Genomic DNA, 17,815 nt, shown 5'->3' on the forward strand with positions numbered 1-17,815 from the left:
ACAAAGTTTACATAAATGTTCAAAAAGGACCAAAATATATTTAATAATTCATTTTTTCGAAAAGCGCATTTCAAAGAGAAAACAATTCTGCATCGTAATCCGCTGGAAGCTAAGCCATCGGATATCTATAAAAATAAAAAAAACCTGTTTAGCTCCTTCTTGTAACTTCTTGTAATGTAACTTTTGTTGACCGACAAAAGCATAAAAAGGGACCAACATGCAAAATTTATAGAATAAAAAAAAAACATCTTTAAGATGTACATTCACAGATTGACAGTTTTGACATTTTTTTGGTCACAGAATCAGCTGATTTTGGCATCAATGTCTTCAATTCAGTCATAAAATATAATTAAAAATAGAAAATATATCATTTGTTCAAAAAACGGAATATATGTTTTCTTAAAGCGTTAGTTACATGTAACACCAATTTTCGACCATACATATGAAAATCTGCATTCTAGTATATAGTCAGCCTTCTTATGTCACTGGTATCCAGACATTAACGCAAAGACTGACTAATTTCAAGACAAAAAAATGTAAAAACGGTCGATCTGTGGGAGTGCAGCTTTAAAGGGCAAGACATCTCCAATCATATATATATATATAGGAAGTAAATTGATCGGCTGAAAGACTAATTCATAAGAACTGTTTTACCATTTTCCCCTGTATAACTCACTAGGCACTTTCGCTACACTGGATCCCCCAAAGTTGGCACTGCAATTACGCAATGGCTCTGTCGTACGTCCCGGTCAACTCAATGTCTATCTAAATGCGAGAAGTGACAGGAGTTAAAAACGTAAAAGTGAATGCTATTGCCAGACAGGTAAGGACTACCATAATATAAATTTTAAAACTGCAGTCATAGTTCTCTCAGAGTGCATTGTCGAATACGCATGGCTGACCCAATCCGTTTCTCTCCATAACCTTTAGGCTGTTCCGTTCGCATTTCGTTGTTTGAAGGTGTGTCCAAACCAGCGATTTCATTGGTGCTTAATGAATTAAAAAAAACGGCTAATAATATCGGAATGGAGAGTGACGGAATATGTCAACTGTGGGTGTCAGACGATAACTGGGGTCACATTCAACATGTTTTCCTCTAACCATGAAACTTGTTTTTCCCCCATGAAAACGTGTGATAATGTTTCTATATATACACACGAAAGAAAGCAAATGCCATTCATCTGTATTATAAACTTATCATTTACATGTCATTGAACTGCATTTATTAAAAAATTTATAAAAGGAACCTGTAAATCACAAACATAATCACTAATCATAACATGTGGTCAATACTATAAAGTATCGGATAATGATTTGCATTTTAACATTAATTGCATAACATGAATACATTACGAAACAAAATAGAAGTATGAAGTTACATTTAATTTGCTTTTAAATTAAAACCAAACTTCCAATTGTAAACGAAAACGCTGCAAGAAGTTATTACACAATTTTCAATTCGATCCTCACCATCGGCTTTTTGGCATATTTTTAAACATATTCTAATACATTTACAAAATCAAATTACAACATGATTTTTTTCAAAATAAAAATGAAAGAATTAACATTTTAAAATTGGCACAAATTATTTTTTAAGAAAGAATCCTAGGCTAACACAATTTTAACAAAAAGCTCCTGGCTTACGTAAACAACTAACTAACTTTCAAACCAATGGGATAGGTTATTCAAAACAACGTTATGTATGTTATGGTTATATAATATAGAGTTAATACACATTTTTGTGATCTCTGCCATAATTTAAAGAAAGTTCTCATAAAGAATTTAAATTGTTTAAATCATCTTCTTTAACACTGAACTCATTAAAAATAGCAACAACAAAACACCATTATTTAATAAAAATATTTAAATCAAACAACTAATCAAGGTTCAATTAATATATAATATAAATAATTCCCTCAACCATCTATTCTTTAGGTTATCAAATGAACGTTCCGCACATTTCTTGGAACCTTACGTATAGTTTCAAAATTGCCCACTTTAAACGTTTGATTTATGTACACATCGAATATTTGACAAGGGGAGATAACTGCGCTGAAGTGTTGTACATCAAGTTAGAATGGTACCCTTATATCGTCCTCTTGCCCAAAAGGGTGCCGCTTTTTATCTTATCGTCACTACGCTGCTCCCTGCAGAAATAAACAACCATGAAAACTAGACTCCAATGTGCGTCAAAGTATTACCAAATAACAGTACAGACGCACAGCGATTTACTTGAAATGTGTATTTCGTTTTAAAACTAATGACATGTATTTAAAACAGAAGGGTTTAAAGTTTACATTTTGGCAGGCTGTCCCTTTATAATAGCACCCATACGCATTCACGGAGACCAGAAAGTCTACTATTTGTCTCTCACAAAATTGCATAGTTATGATAATATATTATGTTCTTGGTATTTAATGTTTCATGCACGCGTCATTGAATTGGCAGTTGAAACCTATAATTACGTGGATATGTAGCCCTTATCCTTACACCACTGCTTAAGAGCAACGCCAGCGGCCTTCTTCAAGTCATCCGAAACATCGCCTTTACAATAAAGTCGAATCTGTCGTTCTTGGAATACTTTTGGGAGAAAGCTCGACACCTTTAAAACAGCGCAGCTGGTATTATATACATTGATGTTCAGGATGGTGAACACGTGCACAAAGCTGATTAGACACAATGATGTTCTATATAAGGAACACGTGTAGACAACTGATTAGATACAGCAATGGTCTAGATAGGGAACAAGTGCAAACTAGTTATATTATATTGTAGTTTACACTCGCGCCTATGCTGTCGCTCATGTTGTGGGGCCTAATGTTTAACATTAAAATAAAATGTTTAAATGTATCAAAGATTCTTTGAATAGTCTGGTATTCGTATGGTTTTCAGCTGTTTTGAATTAAAGGAACTAGACACCAGATGGTCCCAAAATCGGCATATACAGGCTTTCCTCAAAGCAAGCCTAGAATTATCAATGCGAACTAGAATGAGGGCGAAAATACATTCAATACGTGACAGAAAGAATATTTCGTCGCTGTCTCTTACGAGTTTTCCCGTTTAAAAATAGCAAATCATGGTTTCCCAATTTATAGTATGTATATTTAGGATGTGAAAGTCACGTGATTAGTACAGATACATTTATCGACTCTATTTTTAATTTTACTGGGATTTACGTGGTAGAAAAACCCAGATAATCTCGAATTGGAAAAACATACAGCAACTGCATGCGAAAACAAGTGTGGTAGACGATGTGATACATCAATAAGTTAGATTCAATGCGATGTACTCAACGATATCAATTTTGTGTACGTTTTTGACAAATTTCTTTTTTTTCTTGCAATGGTTTCATCTGGTGTCTAGTCCCTTTAAAGGTTTAACATATGTTGTTCCTTAAATGTATATGTTCATTTACCTGCTCTTTCTTAATTTGAACGGCTGTGTCAAGATCCGTTTTGCTATAAAACATCAATTTGTTCATGGGATTCTTTTCTTTTTGCCCGTAATCCAGCTTAACAATCTGAAAATAAGTAGGACATTTAATGATCAAGACGTTCTGACCTACCAAGTATGAAGTTCTTGAATGCATGCGATCTTCATTTATTCAGCGGTAACCGTTGTTTTTACCTCAACCTCACAGCACCCTTGGCCTTTTACCTACTAATCCGAAAATCAATAAGGTTCACTTACTATGCATGACCATCTGTCATATTAGGTATGAAGTTCCTGTGTGAAAGCGTTAAAGTAATTGAGCGGGAACCATTTTCAGATCACCGTCAACATATCGTTTTTCACCTGAAGGTTAACCTGACCTTAAACTTTGACCTGCTGATCTCTAAATTTATAGGGATCATCAACTGATTATACAAAGTATGAAGTTAATGGACCCAAAAGTTCTTCAGTCATTGAGCGGACACCGTTTTTTCACCTCCAAGTTACCACGACTTTGACCTTTGACCTACTGATCTCAAAATAATAGAGTTTATAAACTAGTAATGACAAACAAATGAAGAGTTTTCAAGTTATTGAGCGGAAACAAAGTGTGATGTACGGACAGACTTCACAGACGAACGGACTGACGGGCAGCGAAAAAATACAATGCGTAGTATACTAACTACACTAGAAGGACGGGCCGACTGTTTAGAACCGTTTTACAGCACTTAACGCCAAAGTTTGAAGGCAAAAGGTTAGACGTCTCTTTGAAAATTACTATTAACGAAACATTCAGCATTTCAAAATACAACATGACTCTTTATCAGTACAGTTATTTCTTAAAGCGATATTAGATAACAACACCTATTATAATACTGTACTTTAAGCAATTTAAGTATTGGTTAGGTTAAAAACTTCCTAAATTCCTATCTACAATTTTGATCAGATTAGTACACCGTTTACGCGCTTTAGGGCGTTGCTCACTTGGTTGATAAAAATAAAAAAAAGCATTTTATAACTGTATTGTACCATTGACGTTCAGATTCTTGTAATCTTACCTGAACTTTAATACCGGCAACATCAAAATTTTGGTGATCAGGATTCGTCTTTTCTATTTCCACTTTAACTGCCTTTTTTATGTCTTCCTAGAAAGCGAAGAAATTTGAAACAAATCACACACCAATTTCTTATGCGATAGCTTGGTAACATTTTTACTGTAAGCGTTTCATCATCAACAAGTGTTACCTTGTAGGCATATTAAGCAACCAAAATTTGGTTATCACATGTTAAGTGATTTATCTCTCAAATCAATTACGAATAATGACATACTGGTGCAAGTTCACGATCATGACCACAACATCGCGGACATACTTAAGACAAAGATCCATCTAAGTCTCAACTCAATTCACCACATTACATCATAAGTCATCAAAATCGTGTATGATTTAAAAACATTATCTTATAGAATATTTTAGTTAAAAAATAAAACAAAATACTTCAGCAGAAAATGTAATAAAGTAACACTTATAGTTGTTTTACAAAAAAGTATTCAAGAACATAATTGATCTAGAAGACGTGTTTTCTTAATATTGATAACAGTTTTTATGAGAACATTTTAATTAAGAAAGTTAGTTGTTTTAAAATAACAAACAACACAAAACAAGATATTGAATTATATTATACTTTTATGTGGTAAAATGAGTTGGGATTGAGATTTTGCTTCAGTAATATTTTTTGACATTCGAAATAAATTAAGTAAAAATGCTTTATCCATTCGAATTCTCTAGCTCAATTTCAACAAACCTCTTTCTCCTTGATGTCCCTTTCAGACACCTCTTGCGTTGTGTAATTTGTACGTAAAGTTGCGGGACATGACATTGTTCAGAATCTCTTTCGATTTTGCGAGCTTCTTCTTTTTCTCACTTAAATCCACCATGTCAACAGTGCCATCTGAATTTTTGGATGTTGGTAGGTTATCTGTCGTTCATGTTGATAATCATGAAGCATCACTTGGTCAGTCATCTTACTGTAGGCTTCCATGTCATCAATGGCCTGTGACATTTTCTTTTCTTCACTGACCACAAAAACAACAATACATACACCTCATAATCTCATATAAATAGACGCTATGGTATTTTAATATAAGATAATGGGAAATGTCCAAGTAATGAAACAATTTCTCTGAACGCCAATACTCGTGGACAACAATTCAAGTGCTCTCAATAATGGAACTGCTATATATCAGAGCCAGGTAACATATTGCTCTTGTGCTCTTACTCTTGCCCTAAACAAAGTCACACAAGAAATACCATTGATATGAAGTATCAAAGGGTGCCAAGAAGGGAAAGTATGTTTATATGATTGAAAGAAAGATGTGAAAGATATGTGAATATAACATTATACAGATGTTTGTTATCTTTTATTTAATCAATATAAACTGAGTATAAAATGTAAGGTAAATGAGGGAAGTAATTTTACTCACATAAAATAAAATGTACTGTTAAATTTTTATACTGAATGCTAGAAAAAAATTAGTCAGAAACATTTGATGGCATGAAATATGTTTTAATAGCAGATAAAATAATAGTAAATACAATATAACATGAGAATCAGAAGCCAGTAAACTTTAGTAAAGTAGAGTTTAACTGTTACTTCTGGATGGACAACCCAAAATAAGTAAAGGTTAACTTGCATTATTGTCATTAAGAGTTGAGAAATAATTTTCTGATACTGCTGTTTTATCAATACCTTAGTATCTACTAGTATGTGGGTGTTTTGTTTTTAAAATGTAAATAAAAAATGTCCACATGAAAGAAATAAAAATGTTGGACTATTAATGATGTTCACATATATTAAAAAACAACCAGCAGTTGCCTCAAAATGTCTAAGAATTACTGCTTGTCACAAGAATGTCCGTGAAAGCTTCCATTGTTCCTATTAAGGTAGTTCGCTTAAAACAAAGAAGTGACCCTTGGGTAATTTCTTGTTTAATGAGACTTATTAAGAATAGCGAGTTTTATATGTTTACGTTCAGCAAAACACGCAAAAAGATAAGTACTAGCTAATGTGTTTGTTCATAACTAACTAAAATTCAAAGGGCTGCGAAGAAAGGAACATCTGAGTATATTTCTAACAAGGAAGAAGAAAATAAAAGAATCGAGAGTCTGTGGTCACGAGTATAAAATCTAGCACGCAAACCAAGTAGTAAATTTCTCCGAATGTGGTGTGTAACGTAGATGACAAATTATGTATTGAGGCTAAAGAATGAAAACCATTTTAATATTTGTTTTACAAATGCAGCATAAGGTCTAGTTGAGAAACTTCCTGCACCACCCGATTTGTGGTGTCTTATCTTGTGTGCTTATATAATGCATAGGCATATTTATTTCGGGTCTAAATCCTTTTAACTGCATACAGAGTAATTTGTCAGGGCAGTTTGACTTCAGGGAATTGTCCAAATTTAACTAGCTGTTCGAAAGGAACTAAGCATAATTAAATCACTGCTAGGCTCATGAAGGATGCAGCTCCATCTATTCAAATGAATTTTAAAACATATCTTATACGTTAATGTGAACCCACCTCATGATTCGATCGGTTCTAAGGTCAAACCACTCGTTCAAAAAAGTAGGTCAGAAGGTTCAAACTCAATGGCGGTAAGCATCTTATAAATAGTGTCCAAAATCTTAGAGCGAATGATATACGATTGGACTCATGTTTAATGAATTATCAAAGTGGTTTTGGGAAAACTACATAACTGCGTTTTGCCCTTACATATTTCAGATCATATACGTTAATAGCAAGTGTTCTTAAAGGTTAACTGGCATGTTCATGTTGGATTTTCAAAAACCTTTCGACACAGATATAACAATGCCAAATCAGATTTCAGTCCAGTTGATTGGCGTACCTATGATACATTATAGGTACTTTAATGTTTTTTTACTAGGTCAAAGACAAACTACAAACATCAGCTATAAATATGATTATACATTTTGCTGAGGACGGTGGTTTATTATTTTCTCATTTGGAACGTGCTGTCTCAAGAAAAATTCCTGGTCAACTATCGGAACACTGGCAGCAGGTGATTCATAGGTAACAAACTATCTCTTCATCTAGGAAAGACAGAATGCATTATTTATGGCTATGCAACGTAGGTGATTTAACATACTCTGTAATGGAATTCAGGTCTTAAGAGGCTTTCAAGTATCTTAGGTCAATCTTGTACTCTGATTTGTGAGGTACAGTTGTTGTAAATAGTACTGTTAAGAAGGTAAAGTTATGGTCAAGTGTTTATACTTAGATGATTCTGTTTTAACTTCGTAGTAACGCTTCAAATCAATGATATTCTGAGAACGCTTTTCCTCGACATTTTATGTTTTCACTAAGAAGTTAAAAATGGACTCCATGTGGTGTAAAAGAAAACAGTTTGATTATGAACAAATTTGTTCATTGCATAACATATGCATAAAGAACAACGCTATTCCGTTACGATTAGCCTCCAAAAAGTATATATAGAATATATATATTTTGTAAATCAAATCTTGTACATAGCGGACATAATGGAGCAAATCATTACCGTACCACATAATGCCTTCAACAAAACGCTAATGAAATTTTAACGACAAAAGCCTTGATGTTAACACTAACTTATATTTACCGGTAAAAGTGATGTTCTAGTTTTCCTTGAGCTAACATACCCAACCCATTTGACCGGTAAAATAGATATTCTCGCTTGCCTTGAAGAAAAACACTCACCCATTTTTACCGGTAAACGAAATGTATCCATTTACCTTAAACAAAAACATTCAACCATCTAAACTGGTAAACGTGATGCTTCCATTTACCTTAAACAAAAACACTCACCCATCTAAACCGGTAAACGTGATGTATCCATTTACCTTAAACAAAAACACTCACCCATCTTTACCAGTAAACGTGATGTTTCCATTAACCTTAAACACTCACCCATTTTTACCGGTAAACGTGATGCAATCGTTTGCTTCGATAAGCGCCTCTGTAACCCTGCAAATGAAACACGTTCATCTATCAATATACTATAAATGTAGATACAAGAACAAATGATGTCAGTTAGCAGTCGCCTCGTCAAAACTCAACTCAACACAACTCAATTACTTAATATCAATTTCTTACTGACAATGAAACATTAAAAGAAACTACGCATACATGAAATGTTAAAGACTGTTTAAAAGCTTTTACACTGAATCGAGTTTACAGCTACATACATGAAGTCGATGCTTGAAACAGTCTTGTGCTTATAGGCCCGGCATTACAGCATATATCGGGTGTAGAACATGTCATACAGGTGTCCAGCCTCCTAAAAATATTATAATTCCTTATTAGATTGGTATAAGCCCAAATTTTAAGAAATTTGTATCAGGTGGCACTTTCAAATAAATAAAAATAGTAAGCAAAACGAATTTTATGTTGTGGGCTGTAAATATATGTGTTTCTTAACTTTCATCCATGGTTATAATCGATCGTTGAACATAATCGGAATATCACTCTGAACTAATCACCGATGATTGACCGAAATTATGTACCCTACATATCAACAAGAGACGTTGAACACATTATTGAAATACCTGGATGAGAAACAGGGCACACAGTGGTAGTTTAAACGTACACATACAAGTATCGTTTCGTCCACCCATCTTATGGGTTTAATGTCTACTTCACCTTTCAATGTTCTATGATGTATGCCATATACATATAATACCTTTTCCCTGGTACAAATCTGTTTCTCCATCTCATCCGAATCTCCCTTCGCATCCAAAACCCGGGCAAAGTGGATACATCTGTTGTGGTCAAAGTTGTTCTGAATTCCAAGCATGTAGCAATCACGGGCAAAGTAATCCCACTTGTCAACATCAATGCCGTTCCGCTTGTTGGCAACAATCTATGCAACAATACATGCATCAAATGGCCACAGTGATTTTCGTAAACCTCGTACGCTCCAAATAAACATTTATGCCGATAATGTTATTATAACAGTCCAGATTAGAAAAAGAGAATATTTTCGGATAAATGGCTTCAAGAGAAAAATTAAACAAAAACCATTAACTACCATGTTGAACGGCAAAGTATATGAAAAAAATCATTTCGGTTACAAGTATAACAACCTATATACTAGTTCAAAACTATCGGTAAACAGTCATTTTGCTATGTTTTTAGGAATTCAATAAATCTCTACATTTTGCATTTTGACTAGACCGTTCCAGCTACAAAATATAATTAGCATTACATCAGTTAAACATATGTAGAAATTATGACTCAAACATGTGCAGATTTTGTGAGTATAATTTTTTTGTCAATGATTGAGAGATAGGTATAATGTTTCAACGAGAGGCGGATAATTCTGTATATGGTATAGGTATAATGATTCAATACACTCAGGTAACCGTGCAAAGATACTAACCTCATACAGGAACGGTTTGTCAGGTCTTCCCTTGAACTTTCCATCATCCTAAAATTCAACGAAAATAAATAATAATAAAAGAATACATCGCACACAAGTTTGAATTATTTAAAGATCCATATACTATAAGTCCATACACTTGTTTTAAAACATTAGCACATGTTAAGAAATGCTGACCGATACATGGAATATATGACAAAGCTGTAAATTCAAGGTACACATTAAAAATATAAATGACGAAACTCTTCGATCTGATTCTGTGGTTGTTCATATTTCAAGAGTAAAGGCGAAAATGTTACTTTTTTAAGATCACTTAGAAACATGTCTCTCCCATCCACCGATTTGAACAGAAAACTTACATAATTTTCCTTCATTTCAGGCCGAATTTGCTCCTTGATAAATGTTATGTCAAATTCTGTGATATCATATTTCTCGAACTCAGAATCTAAATTTCTTTTTTCAATCATGTAGTCCAGTAAAGCTATGGACGCTTGTTCGTGCTGAAAATGAATTATTTGCATCGTTCAATAGATCCATCTGAAATTTTTATATGTTGAATTGCGTTTTGAACTGACCAAGTTGATTTATTCAATTTCACATTAAACATACATTTTTATAAGGTCAATTTGACCATTATTCAAGATTTAAGTACATACAATGCAAGTTTTATATTGCAATATGGACGGACGTATTTTAACCGTTTAATGTAATACTACTTATACAGAATTGTCATTATAAAATGTAAAAATGAGTGATTACAATCATTATCAATTATACTAATTAAATTTCACCAAGAATGCCAAAGCAATGTTAAATGCCACTAAGACTACACAAGCAATGATATTTACACCGCAACTTCCATTCCTTAAATGAAGTGCCTTTCGGCAATTGCATTCATCAATCGATGAACGCAACATCTTCGGATATGTTCAGATCGCAATTCATCGCATAACAATATATATGAAAACTATTGATCTTGTTAGTGTTTGTATTGTGTCAGCAGGTCCCGTAAAATATAAATCAACACTTAGGAAAGTGCTATTATATTTTTAACGTTTTGTTGCCAAAAGTGTTTCAATTTTACGTTTAAAAGTGGTTGATCTTTTCCCGTGTTATTATGACGTCATTTTAAAAATATGTTTACATGTTCTAGATGATATGAACGCATTTGGGCTGGTCAAAGTACGCGTGGAGTCCTTCGGACTCCACACACATAGACTAGCCCAATTGCGTTCATAGCCCGATAATAACATCAACCCCGCAATTCATTCCGTAATTAATTCTCACGAAGACTATATCAGCAAGCCTAGGTTGAATTTCAGTACTAAGAATACACAAGCAAGGTTATTATTCACGAAGGCTATATCGGCAAGGCTAAAGTTCATCAAAACAAAGTACACAAGGTGAAGTTTCACATAGACTACATAAGCAAGGCTAAATTTCACGAAAACTACATAAGCAATGTTAAGTTTTACCAAGACTACATTAGCAAGGCTAAATTTCAACAAGACTTTATGAACCATAACCAAAACGACGAAACAAATTTAATAATGCTTTGACACGCTATATGAAATCACTAGGTTGTCAAGCGTTAATGAGATATTCCCCAAAACTATTCACTGGTTATACGGTATACACTTTTATTCAGGTCACCATTTTTTACTTAAAATAGATAATCATTCCAACTTATCACTGAAATCATACACAAGCAAATTGATACGGACATAATCCAAACCTTTTTCGAATTTAAATGCCACATTTACCTCCCATGGGGTCCCTGGAGGAACTTTTGGTATAAACTCCCTATCAAACAGATGGGAAAATGGTCCATGGCCTGAAAATAATAAGATATATATATACATGTACATGCTATAAGACCACAGTAAAGATTATAAAATGATCATTCCTTTATCGCCAATGTGCACGTTTTCAATATAAAGGCTTTTAGTAATCCTGCAAAAATATTTACCCGTTTGCAATTGCCCGATTACAATTGACATTTTTCAAAAGACAGGTACTAAAATGGTTTGGATCATTTCAATGATTATTTACTCTTATCTGTAAATAGAGACTTACCAAGGTCGTGGCAGAGCCCAGCTATTTCAACACAAAGAACGTCTTTATCTGTTATGCCAAGGTCGGGTTGTCTGCTTTTAATGGCACGAACCAATCTTCCGGCTAAATGACAAACCCTAAAGCAACAAACATCTAAAAGATATCCGACCATTGCTTATTTTTATAATATGAACTATAATAAGCAAACGCTACGTCCCTTGCATATTTCTTTTAAATAGGATCAATCCTAAAAGGGAGTGTATGTGCAAGATATAACAAATGCCCATTTTAAAAATGAACACTTCTAATTAACAATGCTTAAATTTCCACACACCCATTGCCTTCTTTGGACGAACGCATATCCTTTCAAATGCATTCATATTACGTTGAACGAGATATATTCGGATTACTTCTGATTTATATTAAACGGTGTTTGTGATATGTGAAAACACGTCTAATTGGGTAAAAATGATGTATGCAACAAGCTACGTCATTGACGATGCCGCTCTTCAAGCAGCCAACTTTATGCTACGCTCAATCGTCTTTGAAACGTTATGTTTGCGCGTTTGAATTAGATAATAACGAACACATATAATAGATGTAAATGTTAAAAATGCATAGTTTATTATTGCGTTCATTTCATGTATGGAACTATTTGTTAAATAAACGGGTAATCGTGAAGTCATTCCTATCGAGCAATGACTAAATGTTTTATAGCACCAATGAACCACAAGACTTAAACCTCAAATCGGTGATCATTAACAATACTCAAATCGTCAACATATTTATAAAAAAATTACCCATATGATTTATACTATACAATACTCAAATCTCCGTCTAATCGTTAACCTTAACCCTCAACAATGCTCAAATCGCGATACAGTCGTGAACCTTAGTCCTAAACAATGCTCAAATCGCGATACAGTCGTGAACCTTAGCCCTAAACATTGTTTAAATTTCCATATAGTGGTGAAAACTTACCCTAAACTATGCTCGAATCGGTTGTGAGACGCACCAGGATACACAAAGTAAGCAGTCCCAAGTTGCTTCAGGAATCGAAGGCGCTGGAATTCCGGTGTGTCTATGATCTTCACACACAGTGGATGGAGTTCGATTAGTCCATGTATTGGATCATTGAACACCTTACCAAGGAAAGTATGCATGTCAATATGTAGGACAATTGGCAGGTATACTATAAGTATTTAATGCAATTGTTAGGCTGTATACCTCAAGCCTAAATACTTTAGTACCGAGAGTTGAAATAAGGTATCGTCAGACCTACTTTTAAACATGACATATAAAAATAATATTGCACCGGGGTTTAAATGCGACGTATGGTGTTATGCAGTTTTAAAAAGTACGAATTAAAGTAAGTTCTTACGATGATAAAACTTAAAAATGATCAGCAGGCAATAAATGAAGGGTGGAGAACTTATTTTGAGAACTTATGCACGCATAATTTTCGGTATTCTGTCATGTTTGAAAATATGAAATCGTATCGCAAGCATAAAAATCAAGCATAATAGTAAAGCGTTCGGCATACAAAAAAACAAACACGGTGGTGTTGTTCTTCCTAAGGCATTAGTAAAGTTATTAAATGTAATGTTTAGTTTTTTGTACATCCCTACCGAAAGAATAATAACAACTTTAATTAAGTGTCGGTTGGGGGAAGGGTGAAATTCTTAAGCTCATATGTCTGCGAGTTATATGTAAAAAGCATTTTGACTTTAATTGAGAGCGAAGGTTAGCTACGGGACTGCGAGTTATTGTAAAAAACATTTTGACTTTAATTGAGAGCGAAGGTTAGCTAAGGGATGGATTTCACATAAGCTGTACAACGACTTCTTTTATGGTACGCGAGCGAGTCTGTCTGCCTTCTGCTCGCCTGCTGTGTATCTGTCTAATTTAAGGAAGTCCCATAGAATCTTATTAAAAGTAAATTATTGCCACGAATGTCAAGATACTTACCTTTTGGCCCTTCAAAGGCAAACGTCGTGTCTTTATTGTCTCAATAAACTCTTCAATCCGTTTCAAAGTATTGCCTGCTTTCTTTTTTGCTGAAATTAATAAAACAAGGCACTTCAAAATTACTCGGCCTATATAAAGTCAAGAATTGTATGACATATTTGCATTCAATTCATACGTCAAATTCAAATACGTACATTTAAATATTCATTTACAACAACGTTGGATACATTAGCCGTTTATTTATTTACAATTTAAAATGGGTTTTTCGAACACTTTAGTAATAATTTTACGTTGAAAGAGCTCAGCAACATCATCGAAACCCTTCTCTTTGAGCTCTTCTTCAAGGGTCCCTGCATCCCATTTAGAATAATCTTCGTTCAAACGAGCCTTTTTGGGTGAAGATTCGTCACCTGACTTTTGAGCATCCATTTTTGCCGACTGGGATGGTGTGGTTTCGAATTTGACCTAAGCCCATAAATATTTTACTATATAATTCATAAACACATATACCTACATTTCAATATTAACATTCTATTTGAAAAGAACATTGTATTTGAATGGTCTGCTATGGGTTCTAAAATGTTTCTTGATTTTAAGGTATTTGTTAAATATACTCGAAAATGGTAAGATGCGTTGACTAGTTGAAAACGATTTATCCTCAAAAAAAAGAGAACAACAATATGTTACGTTAGCAGCCGTGACACTAGCTCAGTGGTTATATATTTGTTTTATAATAATGTTAATATAACTGAGGCGTTGCCTCTACGGGCTCGAAGTGTTATCGCCGGGTACTTTCTTGTAAAAATTTACTTAATGACGAAGTGAAACATACAAGGCGTGAAAACGAAACATTTTATATGTATGTTAATGCAACTTGGCAGTCTTTCACCCCGTTTAAAAACAACGAAAACAAGCAGTTTTGCTGCAGTTGACATATGTATTTAATATATACACAAACATCCACAATAATATTGTATACATTATAAATTATTATTATACCTTTAATTATTTGAAATAATAACCGAATTTGACAATCATCATGTAACCAGTTAATTATCTAAAATGTACTTAATTTCAATTTATTAATGTTTTACACTGCCTTGCTAAATGCATGTATATACAGATTTAAACATTTTTCAGTGAAATTTCTTTGTAACCATGTATTCTATACAAATTCTTCTCTTACCCCACTCAAAACACACAGAATTAACATTCAACAGAACCGAAAGCATATTCAGTATTAAGCGCCTATATAGCATATATAACGAATGAGTGGTTGAGTCAGTGGTACTGCTATAAAATTCCAAATATTTCTGTTTTTATAAAACATTGTGTGGACATCGGAATTTATCAGACATTACCTGAGTCCCTATCATAGTTTTATATGCATTTTTCTCTTTATTATAAAACCCAAAACATTATGGGCCTTTCAAGAATGAACCAAAACATTTTCGGGCCTTTCAAGTATGAACCTGATTTTCTCTCAGATAACATTCCTCTTAGTTTTAAAATCCAAAAGTAACTATTCTGATACATGTATGTATGAAAACAATTTTAATAATTACAATGATTTGATTATGTTACATACACAACATCTCTTAATGGGGCTAATAATGCACATATGATAATAAGGTGGATTGAAACAATTTAGGCCACAGTCATCTTGCCATATGCTTTCAAAAAACTAATCTGGATGATTTTTTGCAAGACGCTGTCAAATTATGTTGTTATTAAGTTCTCTGCATGGGTGATTAACATCGTCATTCTCTTGAAATATGGGATTTAGTGATGCATCTCTTAGTTTTAGATTGCTTGACCAATTGCGGAGCCATGATGCCACAGGTTTTGGCACAATCTGCAAATAACATAAAAGCAATGTTTAACACATACTCAAACTACCATCTTTTACTGTGAAAGTATGCAAAATGCCTGTAAGCAATCGTTTGGCATACACAACTCTATAAGTATGTTGTATTAAATTTATAAAATAATGCAAAAGGAATACAACGATTTTGATGATCATATATACTATTTTGGATATTGTACAATGAGTCTTTAACAACTCAAAGATAAAACTACACTAAACAGTTTAAAAACGCGTGGTTTAGTATTTTTGAACACCTTGCAAGTTATGTGATCGTTTCACGCACTTAAATCTCAATAAGCAGTTAAACAACTCGCTATCATTTTCAGCAGAGTTAGCCTCGTTCAAGAGGTTACATTGACGAATTTCATTACCAATGTTGATCGGCCGGGCTTTGTGTCTACGTTGTTTCGCAGCAGTATTCCGCTTCCTTGCATGTCCGTTTATCCGGGTGAAGTACGTTTAGCTTGTGAAATTTGCATGAATCTTTCTCGCTTGCCCTATCGCGTTCAATAATCATAAACGCAAGAAAAAAAGCGGTCAATACTTACGTATGTATTAAGTGCGTTCATAATAAGGTAACGGTCGGCTGTAGGCGGCGGATGTGCGTTCATTGGATAACATTCTGTTTAAGATGGAAGTACGTTCATAGTACATATGTTTACTTGATTGTTTATATGGAAATAAGCGAAGTCCGCGCTGCGGGTGGATTGAGAATTTACTGTATATAATAACCAGTGGACCCCTTCAGGGTCGAGCATGCTTTTCTCTGATGGGATCTGTTGGTCTTCTTTGACGCCGCATGTTAAATGGTGGGATGTTGCTTACAGCCGTATCGGAGTTGCCTTACCCACGATTTTTCGGGATGAGTCTCGGAGGGGAAGGTAATGCAACGGTCCTCTGTAGGCGCCGGATGTGCGTTCATAATAATGTAACGGTCAGTTGTATGCGGCGGATGTGCGTTCATAGTATAACACTTTGTTATAGACGGAAGTTCGTTCATAGTACATATGTTTACTTCAATGGTTATATGCAAATTAGCAATGTCCGGGCTGCGGGTGGATTGAGAATTTACTGTATATAAAGACCAGTGGACCCCTTCTGGGTCGAGTATGCTTTTCTCCGAAGGGATCTGTTGGTCTTGTTGGTGTCCCACGATATACTTACTTTTACATTTTAGGTTTTAAGTAATTATACATTGTGATTTTAAATAAGCAGTATCTTCTGCAATTGAGTATTTGTTCTGAAACAAATGGAACGAACAACGTATATATGAAAGAAAACCTGATTTTTGTGACGTCCTAAATCATTTGTTAAATACGTCGCACTTATCCAATAGAAGCCCAATATTGAAACAACAATGACGTCATTATTCCTTGTGTGTTATACAAATGAATATAACCGTCAAGTTTCATCTTTACAACGAACTAGGCAAATGTAAATATAGAAATATGCAAACGCCATTTTTCAATTTACTGGGAATAACGTGATATACAACCCTTCCCTAGTAAATATCGATTTGAAAAACTGCGCAGATACATGTGTCGTAAGCAATGTGATACATTAGTAAATAAGATTCAATGTGTAGTACACAACGATATTAATTTTATGTATGTTTTTTTAACTCAAACCTTTTCTTGCAATTGTACCATCTGGTGTCTAATCCCTTAAAGTATGCAACTGGCTATGCTGAAAGTCGAGTTATATTGTTTCAATTTTCATTCACTTAATCATCCAATAAATGAAACAGTACCGTGGCTTACAGACTTAAACAGTACATACTAAGTACCGTAATATGTTTGTGTGTTATTGCTTATAATGCGGATCGCTCAGAATAATATAAATGGCAGCGCCAATCGGCATAAAAACAACAACAGCAATTTCAACTGATCAAGTAAACATTATTATCAACTAACCATCCAACAAATCAGTAGTAAACCGATATTAAACCGTTTTTACGGATGATATCAAACATCAAATACTCAGTATATTGTTTTATCTATCTCCTTACAATTCATATTGCACAAGCTGTTTCTGCCTTTGTCTATGAATATCTATATAAA

The 17,815-nt window shown here is 34.0% G+C and overlaps 1 protein-coding gene across 2 annotated transcripts; it reads right to left on the bottom strand.

Annotated features, from left to right (window-relative positions):
* Positions 1-742: 742 nt before the first annotated feature.
* LOC128245016 (deoxynucleoside triphosphate triphosphohydrolase SAMHD1-like) lies at positions 743-17,606 on the bottom strand. Of its 2 annotated transcripts, XM_052963210.1 has the most exons (14): positions 17,384-17,605; positions 14,179-14,353; positions 13,889-13,977; positions 12,902-13,062; positions 11,942-12,057; positions 11,629-11,699; positions 10,225-10,365; positions 9,866-9,913; positions 9,167-9,346; positions 8,673-8,764; positions 8,395-8,451; positions 5,236-5,506; positions 4,491-4,577; positions 3,414-3,520 (listed from the first exon to the last, which is right to left on the bottom strand). In XM_052963210.1, the coding sequence occupies exons 1-10, from the start codon at positions 17,402-17,404 to the stop codon at positions 8,717-8,719; spliced, it is 1,050 nt and encodes a 349-aa protein (XP_052819170.1). In that variant the 5' UTR covers positions 17,405-17,605; the 3' UTR covers positions 3,414-3,520; positions 4,491-4,577; positions 5,236-5,506; positions 8,395-8,451; positions 8,673-8,716. The 2 variants fall into 2 exon arrangements, with proteins under 2 accessions (XP_052819171.1, XP_052819170.1); XM_052963211.1 differs by lacking the exons at positions 3,414-3,520; positions 4,491-4,577; positions 5,236-5,506 and adding an exon at positions 743-765 and having other exon boundaries at positions 17,384-17,606.
* Between the last annotated feature and the right edge of the window lie 209 nt (positions 17,607-17,815).

This window comes from Mya arenaria, chromosome 8, assembly GCF_026914265.1.
Source record: "Mya arenaria isolate MELC-2E11 chromosome 8, ASM2691426v1".
Taxonomy (NCBI): Eukaryota; Metazoa; Mollusca; class Bivalvia; order Myida; family Myidae; genus Mya; species Mya arenaria.